Source organism: Oscarella lobularis, chromosome 1, assembly GCF_947507565.1.
Source record: "Oscarella lobularis chromosome 1, ooOscLobu1.1, whole genome shotgun sequence".
In the NCBI taxonomy this organism is placed as follows: domain Eukaryota; kingdom Metazoa; phylum Porifera; class Homoscleromorpha; order Homosclerophorida; family Oscarellidae; genus Oscarella; species Oscarella lobularis.
The window spans coordinates 7,083,004-7,106,067 of record NC_089175.1 but is presented as its reverse complement, the minus strand read 5'-3'; the positions used below and the strand labels follow the sequence as shown (position 1 = coordinate 7,106,067).

Genomic DNA, 23,064 nt, shown 5'->3' with positions numbered 1-23,064 from the left:
TTTTTTGCCCTCATCATATTTTTCAGCTTTGATGTAGCGCACGCTAGTGATATCCATCAGTTTGCCACCGGTCGCTTTCGACGGAACGGAATCGCGCCCTACTCATGCTCCGCGGAGAGATTGAAGTGCTAATTTATTGTTCTTTCGACTGCGAAGAGGTACAAGGAAAGAACAGAGATACAAGACCTAAACGAGAACGAATCAGTTCAGCCATCGATCCCTAGATACTGGGAGAACAACTTTTCGGTTCTTCGAGCGCACTCTTCGGGAGCTCCGACAAGCCGGAGCTAAAGTGAGTCTCAGTGTGAAGGAGAAAATTGCCTTTTTAAAATTATTGTCCAGGCTGTGATTGAATTCCAATTTGGGGACTGTTTTGAATCAAATTTTGTCTACGGAAAAAATTGATTTTGGAAATCCTAAAATGAAAATGGATTCTCAGGTAAAATGATGCATACAGTAGAATCAATGAGCTACACGTATCTCTCTATTTGTGCAAAAAGACGGCATATTGCGCTGTAAACGATGTGGAGAAGGGATTAATGAGCGGAGACACGGTGACGATCAGGCTAAACGAAGCACGAGAACCGTTGCGGGAAAATACAAGAAGTGGCCTCAAATAGTACTTGTAGAAAAAATGTTTCCTATTTGAAAATATGCGCATTTCACTTCTTATAGAAAAACGGAATAGAGAAGGCAACTTCTCTTGTTGATACTGCCGACGATTGCTCAAAATGAATTTTGAAAATGAAGTAATTCTCTACTGCTTTAAGGCTGTGGCTCAATGTTTATCAAAAAAAGTATTTGCATAATTCCTGTCGCGTGATGTTTTGACCTTTGTCTCAGCTGTGGAGCCGTAACGTGATCGCATTCCCGTTCGAGCCGTTTCAGCCGTCGCCGGCGTGATTGTGTCGTCCTGCAAAGGTTGCCGCCTTGGCAAAGAACGATTTCGGTTTAGATCAATAATCATTGTTCTCCTAATATAGACTCGCGTTGTGATATTTCGTCCTTGACGCACTCGCTTCCATTCTCTCGAACCGATTTTTCTTCTCGACAATGTCTTCTGCGTGTCCGTCATCTCGAATAGGACACGTTGCCGCAGTAGTCAATCATAAGATGCTTCTGTGGGGAGGAGTATCGGTGGAGGAATCGACGGGGGAGGAGTACTTTTGCTCTCCCAGTGTGATCGAGTGCTTCAATTTGTTGACAAAACGATGGATTGAACGGAAAGCAGCATCAAACAGCCCATTCGACATGCCTCATCCATGTTCCGATTCACGAATCGGTGTCGTCCGAGATCGGGACATTTATCAATTTGGTGGTTCCTACTTCACTGACGGCCGTCGCGCTTTTTCGAGCGAACTTCACAAATTGGATGGTTTGACGTTCGAATGGGAACGAATCGTTCTCAAGAGCCAATCAATGCCCAGCGGGAGATCGCACCATGGAATGTGCGTGTTAGGGAAGGAAGGAGATGAGCATCTCGTCCTCGTGGGAGGATTAGGAGCAAACCTTTATTCCACGACTCCCAAGGAAGATCAATTCATTCCTGATCCTAATGATCCTTGCGTAGGGTGCAACAACGAAGTTTGGCTATTTTCTCCCAGAAAGAGTGAGTGACATGTAGAATTGTTTTGAAGTTGATATAGCCATTTGCGTGAAGGGACTGGGATTCAAGCTCAATGCACGGGAAATAAGCCACATCCTCGGCAGGGGCATTCCTTTACTGCAGTTGATGTTAATCGCGCAATTCTTATTGGTGGTACAAATTGTATGCAAGTGTTTTATGACGCTTTTCTATTCCTGTTCAGCTCACTGGTATATTGAGATACGTTTGCCTATAATAAAATAATTAAGAAGTTTTTTGTAGGAATGGATTGAAATGAAATTGGAGGATTCTCTTGTTCCTCGATTCCTCCATTCGACGGTTGTTGTTGATAATCCCACATTAGGGGGGTCTGTTGCTTTTGTCTTGTGGGGATATGGGAAAGACCACTTACCTCTGTCTGTAGCCCAAATGATTCTAATTGACTTTCAACAGTGCAAAATGGTAATTGAAATATTTTCACATGTCATTCTACTATGACAAAGTTCATTTGACAGGTGTCCATATCAGATGAACCCATTCCAACAGGGCAACAATCCGTCTGCTCTATTGTTAGAAGAGGTCTTCTGTTTATTCTGCGATATGGTGGATCACCCTATAAATATACCGAGAGAAAATCAGGAGCGCTTTTAGACATTTTTAAATATGGTAAATAATTTTTATAATACTTTAGCCTCATTTTATTGATTGGATAGATTTAAAAAGTGTTGGCGAGACACTCCTCCGTCACAATTTAAGCGAACCGATCGAACACGAAATTTCAAATTCCGATAAGCATCCGCAGCATCCGCAGACGATGACCGAGGTTTTTATTATGTGTGCATGCCGCGGGTTATTTGCATAATTATTTTAGGAACCAGTTTCAGATCCGTCTCTTCAAATCGACCGACAGGATCTTGTCTATGATGATGAGGACGATTTCTTGGGGCACGGAGCCTGTGGCGATGTATTCAAAGCAACGCTAAAGAAAGACGGAAGAGAGAAGATCGTCGCCGTCAAACGTTTCACGGACATACGAAGAAGAACGAAAAAGTGTCTAGTTAGCACTCGCTATTTTCTCTAATGAGATTTTGTTTTCTTTTGTGCAGGGAATGCGAAATGTTTAAGAAGGAGGCATCTGTGCTACTTCGAATTGAACCGAATCCTTTCGTTTTGGGTTTAATCGGACTTTGCGCTGTTCCGGGCTTCTACGCGCTCGTGACCGAGTTCGTGAGCGGAGGAAATTTGTCGTCTATTCTCGCTTCAGCCGAAGAAACGATTGAGAAGTGGGAAACGCGAGTCAGTTTTGCGAAGCAAATTGCTAGGGGAATGCTACACCTCCACGACAATAATCCACCGGTGATTCACTACGACTTGAAAGCGGAGAACGTCTTGGTCGAGCGCATTCCAGACGAAAGAGAAGATCAATTTATATGCAAGGTAGATTAGAAATCAATTAAAAAAATTATAATCATTATTATTCTCAGGTTGGCGATTTCGGACTTTCGAAAATGTCTGGCGTCAGCTCGATTACGATAGTTCGGAAAGAGGGTTCCGTTCCGTCTGGCACAGTCACTCACATTTCTCCAGAGCGATACTCTGAGCATCCATACGGTGATGGAGACGAAAAGGACGTCAGGATAGATTTGGCAAAAAAATCTGATGTTTATAGCTACGGAGTTTTGCTATGGGAAATACGTGAAAGGAAGCATCCCTATCAAGGTCAATTGATTCTTATGATTCATTGATGTTGTGTACTATTTATGTACGCTTAGGTAAAGATAGAGATACTATACGATTTTTTGTCAGAAGTGGAAAGAAACTTCCGGAAGGCCACGCGACGGGAGCTCCGCCATTTTTTGACGATCTCATGAAGAAGTCTGTTCAATTTGATCCGCAAAATCGACCGACTTTCCGCGACATCGTAGTGACGCATTTAGCCAAAGTGGACGACCTGTTGCATCCAACTTCCCAACGAGTGGAAGATGCGACTCCTCAACGATTGGAAGATGTAATTGCCGTTGTAACGCCTCAAGGCGTTCTCATCTTCACTCGATGGAAGCAATTCTCCGCTCCACTGTCATTTAACAATGGAGCGGAGATCTCCATTCCCAAAACGAGCTCGGTTCTTCGAATTCAACCTCGCGAGAGCGGCAAGGCAGTTACGACTGCTGCAACGGCGTCGATGGGCTTCACCGTCTTTACATTTGACGCCACACAATCGCTGGGTGTCCATGATGACGAATTCGTTAGCGATCTCATTCAATTGTCTCTTCCCTCCGGCTTAACCGATGATGACGTGCACATTGAAATGTGTCACGAACACGGTCTTAATCTCGATCCAACCGCGCCTGCGACGAACGCTTCCAAAGTCGTCTTTTTTCATCAACCTCACGACTCTTTGGCAAAGACGGAGCACCCTCTTGTATTTGACGAGAATACCGTCATTGATAAGACGGGAGAGAGAAAAATCGTCGCTCTTCTTCAATCGTCTGTCATCAAAGTCGTCGTTTTCCCTTCCACTGCGGCCGCCGCCGTTTCGTCGTCCAACTCTGATGTTGCTGTTAGTTTCTTTACTCATTTCTACGGCGTGGGTCGTAACGCCTTTTTGTTCCGCGCTCTCTCTTTTGAAAAAATCAAAATTCCCGACGCTTGGAAAATTGATCTTTGCATCATCTCAACCCGTCCCGAACATCGGGATCGTTTGATCGTTAATCGCAGCGATGGCCTCCGTCGGCCTCTTCTTCTTCTCGATCAGTGCATCAATCTTCTTCTCTGGCCCACCGAAACGAACGTTGTCGAAGTGGACGACATTGAAGGCTGGATCAACGAGAGTCTTCTCAAAAAAGTTTTTATCAACATGCAGCAGTTGTTGGCAGCGAGAGATAGTCCCGATGGTGCTTGGGTCGAAACCTTCTCTTTCGTCTGCAACTACAGAGAGCTTCTGCAACAAGTTTCGACGGTGACCGCTTACGTCACTATTATATCCGGCGATCTTCGTCATTGCCTTCGCATTGAAGACTCTTCAAGCAATTTTCAAAAAATTTATGACAAAGCTCTACAGCGCGGCTTCGTGTCAATTAATCGATCTCGTGTAATAGTTGTTGGACAAGATGGAGCTGGTAAGTCGTGCCTCGTCGACTCTCTTCTAAACCGACCGTTTGAGAGGGAGAAAGCAAGCACAGAAGGTGCCGCTGTCACAATGTCCCACACAGCGGCCAGCGGATGGAAGGCCACCGAAAACAAAGAGTACTTGGATCCCCTTATTGCAGAAGGTTGCTATCGTAGTAATCTTCAGCAGACGGCGTTGACCGCGAGCGCTTCTAAGCCGATTTCTTCTGCCGAAGTCAAAAAGCCTCTTTCCCAACTGAAGGAAGCTCTAAAAGCCCATCATCGCGCTTCTCGGGTCAAAACGAAATCGGAACGTCGAGCGGAAGTGGTGTGCATAGAGGCAAAAACGCTCACTCATAATCAACAGGCATTGGTGACCGATTTCCTAGCAGACAAACGGAGTGAAAGCGATCTCCGCGAACGAACGATAAGCGTTCGCGATTTATGGGATTTAGGCGGACAAGAAGTTTATCTCGCCACTCATTCTGCTCTCATGCCGAACAGTAGCACTTTTGATTTAACTATATATATATATGGTTGTAATGGACATCTCTAAGTCTCTATCGGATGAGGCTGAGTCATTTTATCGCTCACCTGATGGTCAGGTAATTAACCTTTCGAGCGATTTGGGCTGGATACGAAGGAATGAAGACTTTCCACTGTACTGGTTTGGATCGATCGCAGCGTGTCACGAGGAAACGGTGCGAGGCGATTATTGGCTGGGCGAGGACGAGGAGGTGGAGCCTCCACCAGTATTTGCTGTTGGTTCACACCGAGACGTCGTGGAGAACGACAAGCAAAGGTTTCCTGATTCAGCCGCTGTAGGTAAATGGTTAAGCCAGCAAGGACAGCGTTTGGAAGAACTTCTTAGTGACAGCGATTTTGTCCAGCACATAGTCGTTCCAAAAAGAGGCGAAGACGGGAAAGACGATGAAGACTTTTGCCAGATGATTCATTTCATTGAGCGAATTTTCCTAATAGACAATTCCGTATCTGGGTCAGGTTCTCCTTGCAGAGGTGTTGAGGAGATTCGACGCAGAGTGGACCGCATGGCGTCGACGTATTGCAGGAGAATTCAAAAACAGCCTTTATTTTGGGTGTACCTTGAACGTCTTCTTTTCCGCTGGCAGAAAAGCATGAAAACGGTTGTTGCTAGAGTGGACGAAATAGCAGAGATCGCCCAGAAGCCGAACATCTGTGGTATATCGAGTCGCGACGAAATCCTGGCGGCGCTAAAGTTTCTTGCCAATGTTGGAACAATACTCTTCTACCCGGAAGTAGACAGCTTGAAAGACTTTGTTTTCACGAGTCCTACTTGGGTAATCAAAGCTCTTTCGGCGTTTGTGACGGCTGCTAAGCCAGGTCCAATCCTGGAACGGCAGTGGAGTAGGCTCAAAAAAACAGGAATAATGTCTATCGGACTAATGAAGTATCGCCTCAAGCAAATGAGACAAGCAGCGAACTCAGTTAGCGATGAGGCCGGCTCTTCAGAGGTCAACAGCCTGGACGAAATTGCAAATGAAAATGAACTGATCGTTCGGCTTTTGAAACTTCTTGACGTCATCGCACCCCTTGCTGAATTGTCTGCAAATGAATTTTATGTTCCGTCAATGCTAAGAAAGTTGCTTCTTTTCTCGCCAACTCGCTGGGAGCAGCACACTTATTCGTCTTTGTTCCCTGCTCCTCTTATTGTCATTCCTACGAAGCTGAAGTTTGTTCCGGAATGTATCTACTTCCGTCTTGTAACCCGTTTTCTAAAATTGTATCCGAAAAAACCGCGACTTTCTCGTCATCAGTGTATCTTTTTCGTGAAAGATGAGGAATCGTCAGTGCTAGGTACGCAGTTTATTGTCTTAGAATGCTATGCAATGATTCGTGTCCCTCTCTTGGCAGTTGAAGTTGAATTGTTGTATCAAAGCCGAGGCAAATGGATAGCTCTAACAATTCGCTTTATCAATGAAGAAGACCAAAATAAGATTGGCTGCAAGTTCTTGGTCTCGATCAAAAACGAGCTTCGGCGGCAAATGAAATCTATTTGTCAACAGGGCATGCGGGGTTTTAAATACAACATATGCTGCCAAATAAGACAAGCCAGCCACATCGGCGAGGAGTTGGGCATTGATCTCAGTCATCTTCCTGTGATTTATAGTGGCGAGGAGGAGTATTCTCCAAACGATACCCATCTCTTTAATCCGTTCGATGAACTTGTGACTGCGAATCATGAAGATTTTCTTCAGATCAACTTTTGGTTTGGGCAAGTACCTCATCAACGTAGCCCTATCGTTCATAATCTACCGTCTGATTCTCAAATTAATGATCTCGCTTACGAAATTCGTTTGCATTGGAAAGATGTTGCATATAGACTAGAGCCTGAGCCGTTTAGTCGCAGCGACGTTCGGTGCATCGAGTACGAAAATCCAAGAAATTTGCGAGATCAATCTCAAAGTATGCTTGACGCTTGGACTAGGAAGTACGGCTCTAAAGCTACGATACCTGTTCTGTGTGAAGCTCTAACAAAAGCGGGCTTACGAAATCAAGCAGAAAGGGTTTTCACGAAATTTGTTGTAGATAAATGTGTATCCTCTTTACCGTAAATAGCAGGTAGGTGGTCTTGCACGTGGACACATCTCATCTGCTGTAAACTTGTTTCTCATCCCTCTCCTATATTTTTGCAAGTGAAGACGTGGCGTTTCCGTCGCTTAGCGACGTGCTGTAGCCGATCTACATGTGCCTGAGTCGCTTTTCGTGTACTCTTATTTTTATTATTTGATATCACCTTTTACCTAGGATTTTGTAGTCTTTTCAGTGCATTTTATTTATCCTGTTTGACGGTATGTTTTCTTTTGGAACAGTACGTTACTTTTCAGCTTTTGTCCTAAATTTCCACGCACTGCTTTGTGAACTTTTTCTTATATTTCAACTTTTCTCGATATGCATTGCCTTTTAAATTTTTTGAATAGTATCTTTTGTGCCGGTACGCTCAAAAACAAAACATATGTGAAGGCTAATGCGTGATCACGTGTTCGCTTTAATCTCCTTACGCCAGTTGCGTTTCTTTTCTCGCAGAGAAGCCGCAGAAGCCCGCCAGGAACCTCACGCTTTAATTTATGGAGGTATGTTCGCACTCGCGTCGGCTCGGTGGGTGTCTCCTTACCGTTACACCGTTCTTTATCATCTCAGCTCGCGCTACTTCCCAACGGCGACTCGTAGCGACATTTCGCTGCATCAATTCACTCATTCCATCGTCAAAGACTCGAACAAGAAGCTGCTCAGCGATCGATTTCGCTTGTAGCAAGCCACGGCTGGCCTCCTTTCAGTCCTTTGAGGTTTCACTGAACTGTATCTCGGTGCGTACGAGAAATAGTGCAGTTTTAGAAAAACAGGCAACAGCGTCTAGGCTGTGAATGGAGACCGTTTGGAATTTTTCAATCGAAAAAATTTAAGGAATTTTCATTTTCACTTCTATAAAATCCAAGATATGGATGTTACTCGGGTAAAGTGAGGCACTGGCATAGAATCAATGAGCTACGTATTTCTCTATTTTTGCAGAAAAACAGTGGATGTTGAATTGAAGTGCATTTGTAGCTAAAAAGTGCATATTGCGCAATGGTCACGGAGGCATAGACAAGGCAGAAAGAATTTTTTAATTTGTTTTTTTTGTAGGAACACCAAAAAGGGAAGGGATTAAGATTAAACAGGAATTGGCTGAATGATGAGAAACGTGGGCGGGGTTTTTGAAAATCGATCTGAAGCGACTGACCAGCAAAGGTGGCAAAGACAAAATTCTTGTAAGTGGCGGCGATACTACCCGCGTCGAAATTTTTAATTCATATGAATTTTACGAGGAAATATTGAATAAGAAAATATTTACAGTACGTATACTTTTTTTCAATGCTTTATTAAATGAATTCACGTCAGTGAGAAATATTTTCCTCTATTGTATATTGAATTTTAGGCTTTGGGTGAAAGTTTATCAACAATTTAGTCACGTGGTGCATAACCTTTCTCGCGCCACGCGGCTTGTTCCGGATCTCGTTTTTGTCGATTCCTGGGCGTGATTGACGTGTAAAGGTCGTTGTCCTTTTTCTTGTCTGCACCCGTACGTTGTGATCGAAGCACTGCATTTCTTTCTCTCGAACCGCTTCTCCTCTTTCAAGAATGTCATCGGCGTGTCCGTCACCTCGAATAGGACACGTTGCCGCCGTCATCGACGACGAAATGCTTCTGTGGGGAGGAGTAGCATTGAGAGAAACGACGGGAGAGAAGTACGCGTGTTCTCTCAATGTCATTGAATGCTTCAATCTGTCGACAAGCCAATGGAATCAACGACGAGCAACATCAAACAGCCCATCTGACCTTCCTCCGCCCTCTTACTTCGCACGAGTCGGCGTCGTCCAAAATCGAGCCATTTATCAATTTGGTGGTATCCACAGATTGTCTGATGGCCGTCCTGTTTATTTAAACGACTTTCACAAATTGAATGGATCGACGCTCGAATGGGAACGAATTCTTCCCCAAGACCAATCAACGCCCAGTGGGAGATACGGTCACGGACTGTGCGTGTTAGGGACGGAAGGAGACGAACATCTCGTCATGATGGGCGGAGCAGGACCATCGATTGTTTCCCCAATACCGGACGGATCTCAATTCGTTCCTGATCCGAATAGTGATGACTTGGGGTGGAACAATGAAGTTTGGTTGTTTTCCATTCGACGGAGTGAGTGACGCGTAAAATGGCTTTGAATTCGAATTAGATATTTTTTGTTTGAAGGGAATTGGATTCCGGCTCATTGCACAGGACAGAAACCATCTCCTCGACAGGCACATTCCTTCACTGCAGTTGATGATAATAGAGCAATTCTTATTGGCGGGGTCAGTCCTCTTGAGGGACTGTGTCATGATGCCTTTCTGTTCATGTTCAGCTCACTGGTAACAAGATCTATATGTTATTACTTCAATAATGTTTTTTTTTGTAGGAGTGGATTAAAATGCAAACCGTTGATCATCTCATTCATCGAAGCTCTCATTCAACAGTTATTGCAAATATTCCTACATTAGGGCCAGTTGCTTTTGTCTTGTGGGGATATGGGAGAGACGGCATTGCTCTTTCTCTAGCCCAAATGATTCTAATTGACTTTCAACAGTGCAAAACGGTAATTGAATTATTTTGCATGATATTCTACGATCACCTTCATATTACAGGTGCCAATATCAGATGAGCCTATTCCAACAGGGAAGCAATCAGTCTGCTCTATTCTTAAAGAAGGCCTTCTGTTTATTCTGCGATATGGAGGAACACCCCATAAATCAGCGAAGAGTACGCCAGAAGCTCTATTAGATATTTTGAAATACGGTAATTTATTTTTAATATAGCCATTTTAAGTAATATCATTTGTCGCGTAGATTTAAAAAGTATTGACGAGAGACTTCTTCGTCACCACTTGAGTGAACCGATCGAACAGGAAAAATCTCAATTCGATGAAAATTCGCCGCTCCGTTCCAACTCTCCAACGATGGTACAAATAAATATTTTATCGTAGGGTATCTATTTTTATTTGTTTAGAATTGCGAAGGGACGTCTCGAAACGAGCGCGAATTGTTGCATCTAGTTCCCCAACGAGTGAAAGATACGATTACCGTCTACACGAATGGACGCATTCTTAACTTCACTCCATGGAAGAAATTCTCCACTCCCGTCTCAGTGGACAAAGAAGCGGAGATCTCCATTCCCAATACGAGATCAACCCTTCGAATTCAACCCCGCGCCGCAGTTTCTCCAAAGACGTCAATCGGCTTGTCCGTCTTCACATTCGACGCCAAACAATCGGACGGTGTCCAGGACGACGAATTCGTCAGCGATTTCATTCTATTGTCTTTTTCTTCCGGCTTATCCGACAATGACTTTGACATTGAAATGTGCCACGAGCACGGTCTCAATCTCGATCCAACGACGCCGAAAACGAGCGCTTCTAAAGTCGTCTTCAGCTATGAGCGTTGCGATCCGTCGGCGCCGGCCCACCACTCAGCCCCAATTAAATTTGACGAGAAGATCGTCATTGATAGAGCGGGAGAGCGAAAAATCTCCGCTCTTCTTCAATCGTCCGTTGTCAAAGTCGTCGTCGCTCCGTACGCTCCGTCCTTTGCTTCCGCCGTCGCCTATTCCGACGTGACTTGCAGCTTCTACACTCATTTCTACGGCGTGGGTCGTCAGGCATTTTCATTCCATGCTCTCTCTTTCGAAAAAGTCAAAATTCCCGACGGTTGGCAGTTTGATCTTTGCCTCATATCAACGCGTCCCGAACATCGGGATCGTTATCTCGCCTATCGCAACGACGGCCGCCGTCAACCTCTTCTTCTCGATCGACGCGTCAATAATCTTCTTCTCTCGCCCACCGAGTCAAACGTCGTCGAAGTGGACGACATCGACGGCTGGATCAACGAAAGTCGTCGCAAAAGTTATTTAATCAATATGCGGCAGTTATTGGCGGCTAGAGATAGTCCCGTTAACGCATGGGTTGATACGTTCCACTTCGCCTGCAATCAGCCTCTGCAGGAACTTCCAACGATGTCGGCGAACGTCACGATCATTTCCGGCGATCGACGTCAATGTCTTCGAATTCACGCGGAGGAGGTATATTTTATCTTTTAATTAATTTAGCGTTGGGGTGTTTCTTATTCTTTGATTAGGAAGCACTTTTGGAACCTGATCTTCTAATTGAGCGAAACGAGCTTGTCTACGACGAAGACAAGGATTTCGTTGGGGGCGGCGGCTACGGCGAAGTGTACAAAGCGACGCTGAAGAAGGGAGGCATTGAGAGGCAAGTTGCCGTGAAACTCTTCTACGATTTCAGAAATAGAAGAACAGAAAAGTGAGCAGTAAGCATCTTAATTTAAATTTGGTTATAATGTTTCGGGCTTGCATGCAGAGAATATGAAATGTTTAAAAAGGAAGCGTCGATTCTTCTTCGAATCAAAGCGAATGACAACGTCGTAAGTCTGATTGGGCTCTGCGCCGTACCCCGGCATTATGCTCTCGTGACTGAGTTCGTGAGCGGTGGAAGCTTGCATTCGCTCCTCAAGTCGGCCGAGCATGAAGAAATCGTCCAAAAATGGCAATCGCGGATTGCTTTTGCAAAGCAAATAGCTGAAGGAATGCTTCATCTTCACTACAATCATCCTTCAGTAATTCACCAGGACTTGAAAGCACACAACGTTCTGGTCAGTATTCTTCCCAATCTTATATTTCCTTTCATTTGCAAGGTTAATTAATTTTTTCAGGACTTTCTTAGACATGCCTTTTTATTTTTCAATACTTTTAGGTGGCTGATTTTGGTCTTTCCAAAATGACTGGTGTCAGCTCGGTTACGACGGTGCGACGAGACAGTTCGCCGTTGCCAGGCGGAACGGTTACTCACATCGCTCCGGAGCGATACCGCCATCGTCCCTGCGGCGAGGGCGACGAACGCTCAAAGATGGACTTGGCCAGGAAAGCCGACGTCTATAGCTACGGAGTGGTGTTGTGGGAAATCCGCGAGAAAGAAAGTCCTTATAAAGGTTAACTATTTATAAATTAAATTCTTCCAGTCCGTTAGATGCAATCGATTTTATAGATATGATAAACGATCTTATTCGCCTGCACATCATGAGTGGAGGCGAACTGCCACGAGGCCTCGCAACTGATGTTCCGCCATTTTTCGACAGCATATTGGAGCAATGCGTCGAATTCGAGCCACAGAAAAGGCCCATGTTTCGCGACATCCTTCTAATGATAACGGAAGGCGAACGAAGTCTGGATCATTAGGTTGCAAATACTTTCAATTGCATGGTAGAACGTATTATACACACACCTCTTCTCTTTCCATATGTAGTCAGAACAGTTTAGAAGTGGCTTTCGCCTTTGTACGGTTTTCTGTGCGTTTCACTGCGTGTATTTTCTCTCAATGATGTCTTTCGACTCTTTGACGTTGAGAGCGAATATTTGAGCGAACGTTCTTTCGCGCAGATAAAATGGACGTTGATTGACAGCTTAGCTGTCTTGCCGAAGCGATTAGAGACGGCAGAAGGGCCTATTCGCGGCGTTTCGGTCACGATCCCTAACGGACACGTGATTGCGATCAACGCGCGAATCGATCCGCAAAAAATCTTTTATTCGAGCAAAAAAACGCGCATACAAAATCACGCACAACCTATACTAACGAAAAAACTTCTACCTGGCTCAAATTATCTTGAATATGTCCCGTTCTTCGCGTTATCTTCGCGTCGCGTCGTTTTTTCTTTCGTCCGACTTCTCTCCTGCGAAAAAAAAAGAGATTAGCTACTGTAAATTAATCCGTGTACGTACCTTTTTGTTGCGTCCGTATTCGCGCTACCCAGGCTACACCGCGGGGAGGTTCGGACGCGTCGTAGCCCAGGGAAATCTTCGCAAAGCGATGATCCCCTTCCAAAAAGTGTCGGGCGAGTTGCGGGTCCTCGGCCATTCCATTCAGTACCCACCTGGATGAGGATCGGCCCCTAATACCGAAACCCCGGTGCGCTGGTACCAAAGCCTTCGGTATGTCTTCCATGAGAAGAACCGGGCCTTGTGGAATGGAGAGAGGCTGACTGCTGTTTGTAGGAGTTGACAATGAAGACAGTGCAATGGAGGAATCGAAGGCTCCTTGGCTGGATCATCGTTGGTCTAATCGCGTCGTTCGGGTGAGAAAAGTGCCGGCAACCAGGCCGCTTGCGACACCCCCTCCAAGCCGTAACCACTCAGCTTAACGCGGTTCGTGCTTGTTGACGACAATAAGACCTCAAACGATCCGTCTGCCCAGTGCGTAGACCGAGGCCGAAGCCCCCCATCGCCCCGCTTACGGGCTCCGGCACGGAATTAACCGTGGGCCACGCTGAGATCCAACTATCCTCACTTGCCTTCTGCCAAATCTCCCGAGCCAGTCCTCTCAAGGATGAGACGCAGATTGCTCCACGCCGCACCCACCCTCAGCCACTCCCTCAGCCGCAACTGAAGGAAGATCGGTGTGCGCTTCGCTTTTGAACCGTGTAGCTCCGCCCAGCGCGCTCATTGGTCCGCGCTGTCACGTGGTGGAACGTTTGACGCGTTCACTGGCTCTACCGCTCGTAGGCGCGAAATCGTAAACCGGTTTTGAAAACCGGTTGGCGGCAACGGAAATAAAAATGATGCAACATAATACAACATCGTTGACGTCACGGTCACGCGAGTGACGTAAGATCGACTTTGCTCAAGATGGCGGAAGGACGCCTGCGGAGATATCGAGATAAAGACGTCGAAACGCGAAGCGTACAACGCCTAGATTAGCTAGCGAAAAGCGAGAAGAGCGAGCAGGGAGTCTTCACGGCGAAAACGGTGGAGCGCAAACCGTTTTTTCCCGATTTCGACGTCGCACGAGTCGACGCCGACGTCGCAACGTCTATCGAGCAAAAGCGGAAGATCATTGCATCGCATTCGCATGCAAGCGATGGACGGAAACTAGCGAAAACAGCGAAATAATCGAATTTAGTAAGTAGAGAGCCCCGCCCCCTCCCTCAGACGATCGAAACGAATTATTTTTGCACGACATCGACTGCGAAATAATTTTTTGCGCAATGTTCCTTTATTTTTAGTTTTGACGTAAATGTCTAGGTACATGAATTATCATTGATTTCTGAAATTTTTCTCTGAAGACATTGGTCACGTGCCTGATACGTCCAACGGCGATCGAACGCTTTCGCCTGAAGCGATTGGAACGTTTGGAAAAGTCGCCGTGATTTTGCGCGCTCTTGCAATTCAATCGAAGTACAAAAATATTTATTTTAAAATATTTTTTTCTTCCTAATTATTTATTAGGTGTCCACAAAATGTAGCTACTTTGTCGAATGAAGACGTAGTGGAAAATATTTCTCCGTACTGGGATGGAATGCAGCGTGCTGGGTAAAAAATTTCTAATAGTTTTTTAATTATTTTAATTCTCTTTCATAGTAGCGGAATAAAATCCAAGTCTTTTGCTCTAGTTAGTGTCATATCGATGTCTGTCCTATTAGATATTTATTTATTAGTATTTATAGTGGAAAATTCGTCGCTTTTTACTGAGTTATCTATGGACTCGAAATTGATGCTGATTCATTTGTTTGGGGCCATGATCTCTGGCTCTTAAGTAAATAATATTTAAGTATTGATTTTTATTTATAGCCTATGGTTTTTTCTCTAGATGAATTCTGTGAGAGCAATTGATCCTTCGAGTGCGAATGTTCTTTTTCGTCTTCTCTTACCTTCTGATGATCAGAGAATAAGTGATTTGACTTTGCGACTCTTTATCAAATCCGTTCACGTGATGAATTGTTGCAGTCCACACGAAGTGTATATACGATTTTATTTATATGTGATCTTAGAAATTATTTCTTTTTGGTTTTAGCGTCAAATTGAGGTTTCATTTCTCTTGGCTTGATTTCTCAATAAATATTCCGCTTTGGCAATTTCAATCGAGAACAAATTTGATTTGTGGATTCGTTTTATTGGTGACCACCACCACCACCACCACGTGGGTTCCTGGTTAACATAAATTCATTCCTGATCGTAATGATCCTCACGTGGGGTGCAAGAACGAAATTTGGTTATTTTCTCCCAGAAAGAGTGAGTGACATGTGTGAACTGTTAATGTAGCCAGTGGTACAAATTGCATGCAAGTGCTTTTAAGTCTGTTTCTTATCCCTCTTCTAAATTTACAAGCGACGACTTAGCGTTTCCGGTCCTTTTTTTCCTGTACTGTACAGTAGGTTATTGATTGATTGAGTCCATCACGTGATCGCTTTCCTCCCCTGACCCCAGTTGCGTTTTCTTTCCTCCTGGGAGAAGCCGCGGAAGCCCGCAAGAAACCTCACCCTTTAATTTATTGAGGTACGTTTCTGGTCGAACGCACTCGCGTCGAGTCCCCTTACCGGTATACCCAACGTACGTCGTTGTTTATCATCTCAGCTCGCGCTATCTCCCCTACGGCCCATCTTTTCCAGTGATGAAGAAAGAGTATATGAAAAGACAGAAAGCGGGAAAGCAGCTGACAAGGAAAACGAGTACGCGGAAATTCCATCTTCGCAAAGAAAGGACATCGAAGTGTTGTACGACGCGGCTGATTAGTAAGAGCAGGTCTGATTATGAATGTTACTGTACGTGCGTGTCTTACAGGTTGGCATGTGTTTTAGTGGATATTTTTTGAATTGTTTTTGCTCTGTTTGTTTATTGATTTTCGCTGAAAAGAATTTGTGATCTCTACACTTTACCCTTTCTATTTTTTATTATTTTTACTTTCGATTTTGTCTCACCCGACTTATGTCATTTTCCCATTATCCGTCTTATGCATGATTTTTGAATGTAATTGCGTATTTTTGCATTGCAATCCCTATCCCTGATCATATTTTTCAGCTTTGATGTAGCGCACGCTAGTGATTTCCATCAGTTTGTCACCGGTCGCTTTCGACGCTACGGAATCGCGCCCTACTCATGCTCCGCGGAGAGATCGAAGTATTTGCAATGCCAATTTATTGTTTTTTCGACTGCAAACAAGTACAAGCAAAGAAACGGAGATACAAGACCTAAACGAGGACGAATCAGTTCCGCCTTCGATTCCTAGATACTGGGAGAACAACTTTTCGGTTCTTCGAGCGCGTGAGCTCCGACTTGCCGGAGCTAAAGTGAGTCTCTGTGTGAAGGAGAAAATTGCCTTTTTAAAATTATATACAATTCCGTCCAGGCTGTGATTGAATTCCAATTTGGGACTGTTTTGAATCAACTTTTGTCTACGGAAAAATTGATTTTTGACTTTTGTGAAATCCTATTATGAAAATGGATTCTCAGGTAAAATTATGCATAGAATCAATGAGCTACGTATCTCTCTATTTGTGCAAAAAGACTGCGCGCATGGCGCTGTAAACGATGGAGAAGGGATTAATGGGCGGAGACAGGGTGACGTCGATCAGGCTAAACGAAGCGCGAGAACCGTTGCGGGAAAATACAACACAAGAAGTGGCCTCAAATAGTACTTGTAGAAAAAATGTTTCCTATTTGAAAATATGCGCGTTTCACTTCTTTTAGAAAAACGGAATAGAGAAGGCGACTTCTCTTGTTGAGACTGCCGACGATTGCTCAAAATTAATTTTGAAAATGAAATAATTCTCTACTGCTTTAAGACTGTGGCTCAATGTTTATCAAAAAAGGTATTTGCATAATTCCTGTCGCGTGATGGTTTGACCTTTGTCTCAGCCGCGGAGCCGTGCTATACGTAACGTCATCGCATTCCCGTTCGAGCTGTTTCAGACGTCGCCGGCGTGATTGTGTCGTCCTTCAAAGGTCGCTGCCTTGGCAAAGAACGATTTCGGTTTAGATCAATAATCATTGTTCTCCTAATATAGACTCGCGTTGTGATATTTCGTCCTTGACGCACTCGATTCCATTCTCTCGAACCGATTTTCCTTCTCGACAATGTCTTCTGCGTGTCCGTCACCTCGAATTGGACACGTTGCCGCAGTAGTCAATTATGAGATGCTTCTGTGGGGAGGAGTATCGGTGGAGGAATCGACGGGGGAGGAGTACTTTTGCTCTCCCGATGTGATCGAAAGCTTCGATTTGTTGACAAGAGAATGGTATCGACGACGAGCAACGTCAAACAGCCCATCCGACATGCCTCATCCATGTTCTGATTCACGAATCGGTGTCGTTCAAAATCGGGACATTTATCAGTTTGGCGGTTCCTACTTCACCGACGGCCGTCGCGCTTTTTCGAGCGATCTTCACAAATTGGATGGTTTGACGTTCGAATGGGAACGAATCGTTCCCAAGAGCCAATCAATGCCCAGCGGGAGATCGCACCATGGAGTGTGCGTGTTAGGGAAGGAAGGAGATGAGCATGTCGTCCTCATGGGAGGATTAGGAGAAAACGTTTATTCCACGACACCCAAGGAAGATGAATTCATTCCTGATCCTAATAATCCTTACGTGGGGTGGAACAACGAAGTTTGGTTATTTTCTTCCAGAAAGAGTGAGTGACATGTAGAATTCTTTTGAAGTTGATGTAGTCATTTGCGTGAAGGGACTGGGATTCAAGCTCAATGCACAGGAAATAAGCCACATCCTCGGCAGGGACATTCCTTTACTGCAGTTGATGCTAATCGCGCAATTCTTATTGGCGGTACAAATTGTATGCAAGTGTTTTATGACGCTTTTCTATTTCTGTTCAGCTCTCTGGTACAATGAGATACGTTTTGCCATTAATAAAATAATTAATTCGTTTTTTTCCAGTAGGAATGGATTGAAATGAAATTGGATAATTCTCTCATTCCTCGGTTCCTGCATTCGACGGTTGTTGTTGATAGTCCCACATTAGGGGGGGCTGTTGCTTTTGTCTTGTGGGGATATGGAAAACACCACTTTCCTCTGTCTGTGGCCCAAATGATTCTAATCGACTTTCAAAAGATCAAAATGGTAATTGAAGTATTTTCACGTGACAATCTTCAATGAAGGTCATTTGACAGGTGTCAATATCAGATGAGCTCATTCCAACGGGGCAACAATCAGTCGGCTCTATTGTTAGAAAAGGTCTTCTGTTTATTCTGCGATATGGAGGATCACTCTATGAGTATGGCGCGAGCAAACCAGAAGCGCATTTAGACATTTTGAATTATAGTAAATAATTTCTATTTTTATTAGCGTAATTTTATTGATTGCCTAGATTTAAAAAGTGTTGGCGAAAAACTCTTCCGTCTCAATTTAAGCGAACCGATCGAACACGAAATTTCAAAATCCGATAAGCATGCGCAGAAGATGATCGAGGTTTTAATTATGTGTGCAAGCCACGGGTTATTAGCATAAGTATTTTAGAAAAAACTTTCAGATCCGACTCTTCAAATCGACCTAAAGGATCTCGTCTATGATGAGGACGACGATTTCTTGGGGAGCGGAGCCTGTGCCGAAGTATTCAAAGCAACGCTAAAGAAAGACGGAAGAGAGAAGATCGTCGCCGTCAAACGTTTCATGGTCGCACGAAGAAGAGCAAAAATGTGTCTAGTTAACACTCACTATTTTCTCTAATGAGATTTTGTTTTCTTTTGTGCAGGGAATGCGAAATTTTTAAGAAGGAGGCATCTGTGCTACTTCGAATTGAACCGAATCCTTTCATTTTGGGTTTAATCGGACTTTGCGCTACTCCCAGATTCTGCGTCCTCGTAACCGAGTTCATGAGCGAAAGCGATTTGTCTTCTTTTCTCATGTCAGACGAAGTAGCGGTTGAAAAGTGGGAAACGCGAGTCACGTTTGCGAAGCAAATTGCTAAGGGAATGCTTCATCTCCACGACAATAATCCACCGATGATTCACCACGACTTGAAAGCGAAAAAGTCTTGGTTAGGCGCATTTCAGATAAGAACAAAATTCAATTTATTTGCAAAGTTGGTTAAAAATCCAATGCTAATAATCTAATCATTAACATTTTCAGATTACTGATTTTGGACTTTCAAAAATGTCAATATATCGGGCAGATTATTTCATGCCGTGTGGCGATGTCACTCACATCGCTCCGGAAAGATACTCTGATTATCCGTACGGTGATGGAGACGAAGAGGACGTCGTGATAGATTTGGCAAAAAAATCTGATGTTTATAGCTACGGAGTTTTGCTATGGGAAATACGTGAAAGGCAGCGTCCCTATGAAGGTCATTTTTTATTGCTATAACATATAAGACGTTGGTTATTTCTTTTCTTAGGTTATAATAGCAGTACAATTCGCCTTCTCGTAGAACGTGGAGTGCAACTTCCTGAAGGCCACGCGACGGGAGCTCCGCCTTTTTTTGACGATCTCATGAAGAAGTCTGTTCAATTTGATCCGCAAAATCGACCGACTTTCCGCGACATCGTAGTAACGCATTTAGCCAAAGTGGACGACCAGTTTCTTTCAACTTCCCAGCGAGTGGAAGAAGGGATTGCCGTTGTAACGCCTCAAAGCGAGTCTTTGAACATCTTAGATCACGTAGAGGTTAGGTAATAAATATTGGCTGATATATTGCATGGTTTTGATTTTAGGATTCTTTGACACCTCTCGAACCGTATGACGTTAAACTCGGTCAAGAGATGGGTGATTTTAATTAATTATTTTGCGGCTGTGTTTGAATTGTTCTCTACCGATATAGATCTCCAATACAATCCATCTCATCTCGAAATGGATGCTGTGGCGTACGCCATGGGCTCTCAATGGAGAGTCGTTGCTCAATTAATCATGCCCGTGTTAAGCGAATTTGAAATTCAGAAAATCGAATCAGAGGAACAAGAAAATCAGCCTCTTTGCTTCCTTCAAGCCTGGATCAACAAACACGGTCTCAAAGCAACTCGAGCAGCGCTTTGCTCCGCTCTTTTTTTTGCTGACCTCGGCTCGGGTGCCAGAGAAGTGTTTCCTGAAATCTATGAGAACATGAGCAAAGTATTCAATTTTTGAAAATGTTTGAAAATAGCCTATTTTCCATTAGGATGCACTTTTGGAACCCGATCTTCAAATTGAACGAGACGAGCTCGTCTACAACGAAGAGGAGGATTCCGTTGGGGGCGGAAGCCGCAGCGAGGTGTTCGAAGCGACACTGAAGAAGAGAGGCATTGAGAGGCAAGTTGCTGTGAAAGTGTTCCGCGATTTCAGAAGGAGACTCGGAGGAGCAGAAAAGTTGGTGCATATTTTCAAACTTTTAATTAGATTATCATTTTTTGTAGCAGGGAATACGAACAGTTTAAAATTGAAGCGTCTATTTTTCTCCGAATCAAACCACATGACAATGTCTTGCGTCTCATTGGGCTCTGTAACGCTCCCCGCCATTATGCTCTCGTGACTGAATTAGTAAGCGGAAGAAGCTTATATTCCTTGCTGAAGTCACCCGAGCACAAGGAAACCGTCGATAAATGGCAAACGCGAATCGCATTTGCAAAACAGATCGCTGAGGGAATGCTTCATCTTCACTACAATTGTCCTTCCGTGATTCACAAAAACTTGACAGCGACGAACGTCTTGATCAATATTATTCCACATCGGATATTTCCTTTCATTTGCAAGGTTGACTATTCAGGTCCTTTTTCAGATAAGAATTTTTATTCGAGTATACTTTTAGGTTGCCAATTTTGGTCTTTCCGAAACGGCCGAGGCTATCTCAATGACGACGATGGATCGAGAAAGTTTTCCGGCAGGTACGGTTACTCACATTGCTCCCGAGCGATATCGTTATCGTCCCTATGGCGATGGCGACAGCCCCTCAAAGATGGATTTGGCAAGGAAAGCCGACGTCTATAGCTACGGAGTGGTTTTGTGGGAAATCCGCGAGAAACGACGTCCATTTGAAGGTAGTATCTATTCAAATAGTTATTTCCGAATTGTTGAGCAAATGTAATGTTGACCGTTAGGCATGGTTAGCGATATGATTCGTCTACACGTCAAGGAAGGAGGCGAACTCCCAAGAGGAGTAGCAGTGAATGTTCCGCCACTTTTCGACAACGTATTGAAGCAATGCGTGCAATTTAACCCGCAGAAAAGACCAATGTTCCGCGATGTTGTACTGACGCTAATGGAATACAAAGAACTCGCAAACAGAAACAAAAAACTTGAAGAACTTGCAGACGAAGAAAAACTTAACTACAAATCGGTAGAAACTATGACGAAAAGCGTAGGCGGTGACGTGTTGTCAAAGTCGATGACAATGGCGCCGAAGATCACTTCGTCAGACCTAAACACTTCAAAGGAACTGAAGGCAATTCGTGAAGAGATCTTTGGCGTTGCCCGCACGTTTGTGAAGCGCGACACACATAAAGAGGTAGTCCTGCCGCATAGCGGTGGAGAGCTCAGGCTTAAAGAGTCAGACGTACAAGTGACCTTACCTAAAGGCGCCTTAGCTGAGGAAACTCTAATTACCTTATCATCGTATTTTCCTGAAGAGCCGTCTAGTTCGTCTGCTGTAATGAGCATTACAGAAGTTTTGCCTCACGGTTTGACTCTCAGAGAAAGATCCACCATTCGCATAAAGCATCATATCTGTCTTGATAAGCCGTATCGAGTCAGAGTTTTGTATCAAAGCGGTACAAATCTACATGAACCGTATCGCCTTATTGCCGACCTTTGTCCTGGTTACTCCTCGACTATTGACAGCGAAAGAGAAATCAAAGTAACTGAGGATTTTGTCGAGATTTCTTGCTGCGGATTTTGTCGTATTTGCCTGGTGAAGGAGGGCTACTTTTCCCTATCCGTACGCGTCTATTCGCCAATTAGACTGCGTCAGTCAAAGCGCGAGAGCGTTTGCGTGACGGTATCGTGTCAGTGCCGGGACGTGACGAAAGAAATTGATGAGGAATTGCGTGGACAAGGCATGGTACTCCGAAATCTGTTTAGTGCCGGCTTTAACGTCGACATACTAGAGAAAATTCACATCTGCCTACTTGAAGGCGACGGCTATAAGATACAGGGAACAAACTGTCATGATATTGAATCAGGACTGCTTCGAAATTTAATCGGGGAAGACCACTACAAAAAAGAAAGTCGACATTTTCACCTTCAGCTGGCTACTGATGCCGCTGTTGACATTCCGTTTGAACTACGAAAGTTTGGTAAGAAGACGAAAGATACAGGGAAAATTGTTGATACAGTCTACGTCGAAATGATTTGTCATGAACCTTCGCAGGCTCCTCATCAACTTAGCCCTATCGTTCATAATCGACCGTCTCTTCCTCAAATAAATGATCTCGCATACGAACTCGGTGACAAATGGAAGGATCTTGCATATAATCTGAAGCCTGGCCCGTTCAGTCACAGCGATGTTGTGCGCATCAAGGCAAAAAGTCCAAGAGATTTGCGAGGTCAATCTCAGAGTATGCTTGACGCTTGGGTGAGAAAATACGGTTCTAAAGCTACAATACCTGTTCTGTGTAAAGCTCTAATAAAAGCGGAATTGCGACATCAAGCAGAAAGGGTTTTCACGAAAGATGTCGTAGATAAATGCGTATCCTATGTAACGTAATTAGCAGGTTGGTGGTCTTGCATTTCACGTGCTAGAAGCCTGTTTCTCATTCATCTGCTAAATGTGCAAGTGAAGTCGTGGCGTTTCCGTTGCTTTTCAACATGTTGTAAATGTGCCAGTGTCGCTTTTCGTGTACTCTTATTTTCATTATTTATCTGAGATCACTTTTTACCTCAGTCATTTTACATCTTTTTTATAGACATCCTATTTTTGACATTTGACTATATGTTTTCTTTTTGGAACAGTACATTAGATTTTGTTTTACAACATACCCAGCACTGCTTTGTGGAACTTTTTTACATTTCAACTTTATAGGTATGCATAGATTTTTAAATTTTTTGGAATAGTATC

General features: G+C 44.1%; 5 protein-coding genes across 11 annotated transcripts; all 5 read left to right on the top strand.

Annotated features, from left to right (window-relative positions):
• Window positions 1–75: 75 nt before the first annotated feature.
• On the top strand, window positions 76–5,249 carry LOC136199683 (uncharacterized). 2 transcript variants are annotated; one of them, XM_065989947.1, is made up of 15 exons: window positions 76–158; window positions 225–292; window positions 343–439; window positions 501–619; window positions 676–797; window positions 844–921; window positions 984–1,609; window positions 1,661–1,815; window positions 1,868–2,047; window positions 2,101–2,251; window positions 2,299–2,408; window positions 2,457–2,635; window positions 2,692–3,022; window positions 3,070–3,304; window positions 3,358–5,249. In XM_065989947.1, exons 7-15 carry the CDS (start codon window positions 1,054–1,056, stop codon window positions 5,247–5,249), a joined length of 3,789 nt encoding a protein of 1,262 aa, XP_065846019.1. In that variant the 5' UTR covers window positions 76–158; window positions 225–292; window positions 343–439; window positions 501–619; window positions 676–797; window positions 844–921; window positions 984–1,053. The 2 variants fall into 2 exon arrangements, with proteins under 2 accessions (XP_065846019.1, XP_065846018.1); XM_065989946.1 differs by having other exon boundaries at window positions 92–292.
• LOC136199689 (uncharacterized) lies at window positions 5,235–7,649 on the top strand. The gene is made up of 2 exons (XM_065989957.1): window positions 5,235–6,529; window positions 6,587–7,649. The coding sequence occupies exons 1-2, from the start codon at window positions 5,236–5,238 to the stop codon at window positions 7,285–7,287; spliced, it is 1,995 nt and encodes a 664-aa protein (XP_065846029.1). The 5' UTR covers window position 5,235; the 3' UTR covers window positions 7,288–7,649.
• Window positions 7,650–7,740: 91 nt separating this feature from the next.
• On the top strand, window positions 7,741–12,652 carry LOC136199686 (uncharacterized). 5 transcript variants are annotated; one of them, XM_065989950.1, is made up of 15 exons: window positions 7,741–7,806; window positions 7,874–8,019; window positions 8,069–8,186; window positions 8,243–8,302; window positions 8,357–8,481; window positions 8,649–9,410; window positions 9,465–9,622; window positions 9,670–9,846; window positions 9,896–10,046; window positions 10,097–10,209; window positions 10,257–11,324; window positions 11,381–11,562; window positions 11,620–11,953; window positions 12,013–12,247; window positions 12,304–12,652. In XM_065989950.1, exons 6-15 carry the CDS (start codon window positions 8,852–8,854, stop codon window positions 12,492–12,494), a joined length of 3,168 nt encoding a protein of 1,055 aa, XP_065846022.1. In that variant the 5' UTR covers window positions 7,741–7,806; window positions 7,874–8,019; window positions 8,069–8,186; window positions 8,243–8,302; window positions 8,357–8,481; window positions 8,649–8,851; the 3' UTR covers window positions 12,495–12,652. The 5 variants fall into 5 exon arrangements, with proteins under 5 accessions (XP_065846022.1, XP_065846023.1, XP_065846020.1 ...); XM_065989951.1 differs by lacking the exon at window positions 7,741–7,806 and having other exon boundaries at window positions 7,851–8,019; window positions 8,649–8,792; window positions 8,851–9,410; XM_065989948.1 differs by lacking the exon at window positions 7,741–7,806 and having other exon boundaries at window positions 7,851–8,019.
• A 2,824-nt stretch (window positions 12,653–15,476) lies between these two features.
• On the top strand, window positions 15,477–19,265 carry LOC136199688 (uncharacterized). The gene is made up of 13 exons (XM_065989956.1): window positions 15,477–15,584; window positions 15,663–16,375; window positions 16,435–16,538; window positions 16,593–16,719; window positions 16,776–16,897; window positions 16,944–17,030; window positions 17,093–17,718; window positions 17,770–17,924; window positions 17,982–18,161; window positions 18,212–18,362; window positions 18,409–18,509; window positions 18,558–18,736; window positions 18,793–19,265. Exons 7-13 carry the CDS (start codon window positions 17,163–17,165, stop codon window positions 19,151–19,153), a joined length of 1,683 nt encoding a protein of 560 aa, XP_065846028.1. The 5' UTR covers window positions 15,477–15,584; window positions 15,663–16,375; window positions 16,435–16,538; window positions 16,593–16,719; window positions 16,776–16,897; window positions 16,944–17,030; window positions 17,093–17,162; the 3' UTR covers window positions 19,154–19,265.
• On the top strand, window positions 18,998–23,008 carry LOC136199687 (uncharacterized). Of its 2 annotated transcripts, none has more exons than XM_065989955.1 (9): window positions 18,998–19,122; window positions 19,170–19,386; window positions 19,438–19,700; window positions 19,754–19,805; window positions 19,861–20,147; window positions 20,194–20,381; window positions 20,432–20,765; window positions 20,821–21,049; window positions 21,110–23,008. In XM_065989955.1, exons 2-9 carry the CDS (start codon window positions 19,194–19,196, stop codon window positions 22,711–22,713), a joined length of 3,150 nt encoding a protein of 1,049 aa, XP_065846027.1. In that variant the 5' UTR covers window positions 18,998–19,122; window positions 19,170–19,193; the 3' UTR covers window positions 22,714–23,008. The 2 variants fall into 2 exon arrangements, with proteins under 2 accessions (XP_065846027.1, XP_065846026.1); XM_065989954.1 differs by having other exon boundaries at window positions 20,429–20,765.
• The last annotated feature ends 56 nt before the right edge of the window (window positions 23,009–23,064 follow it).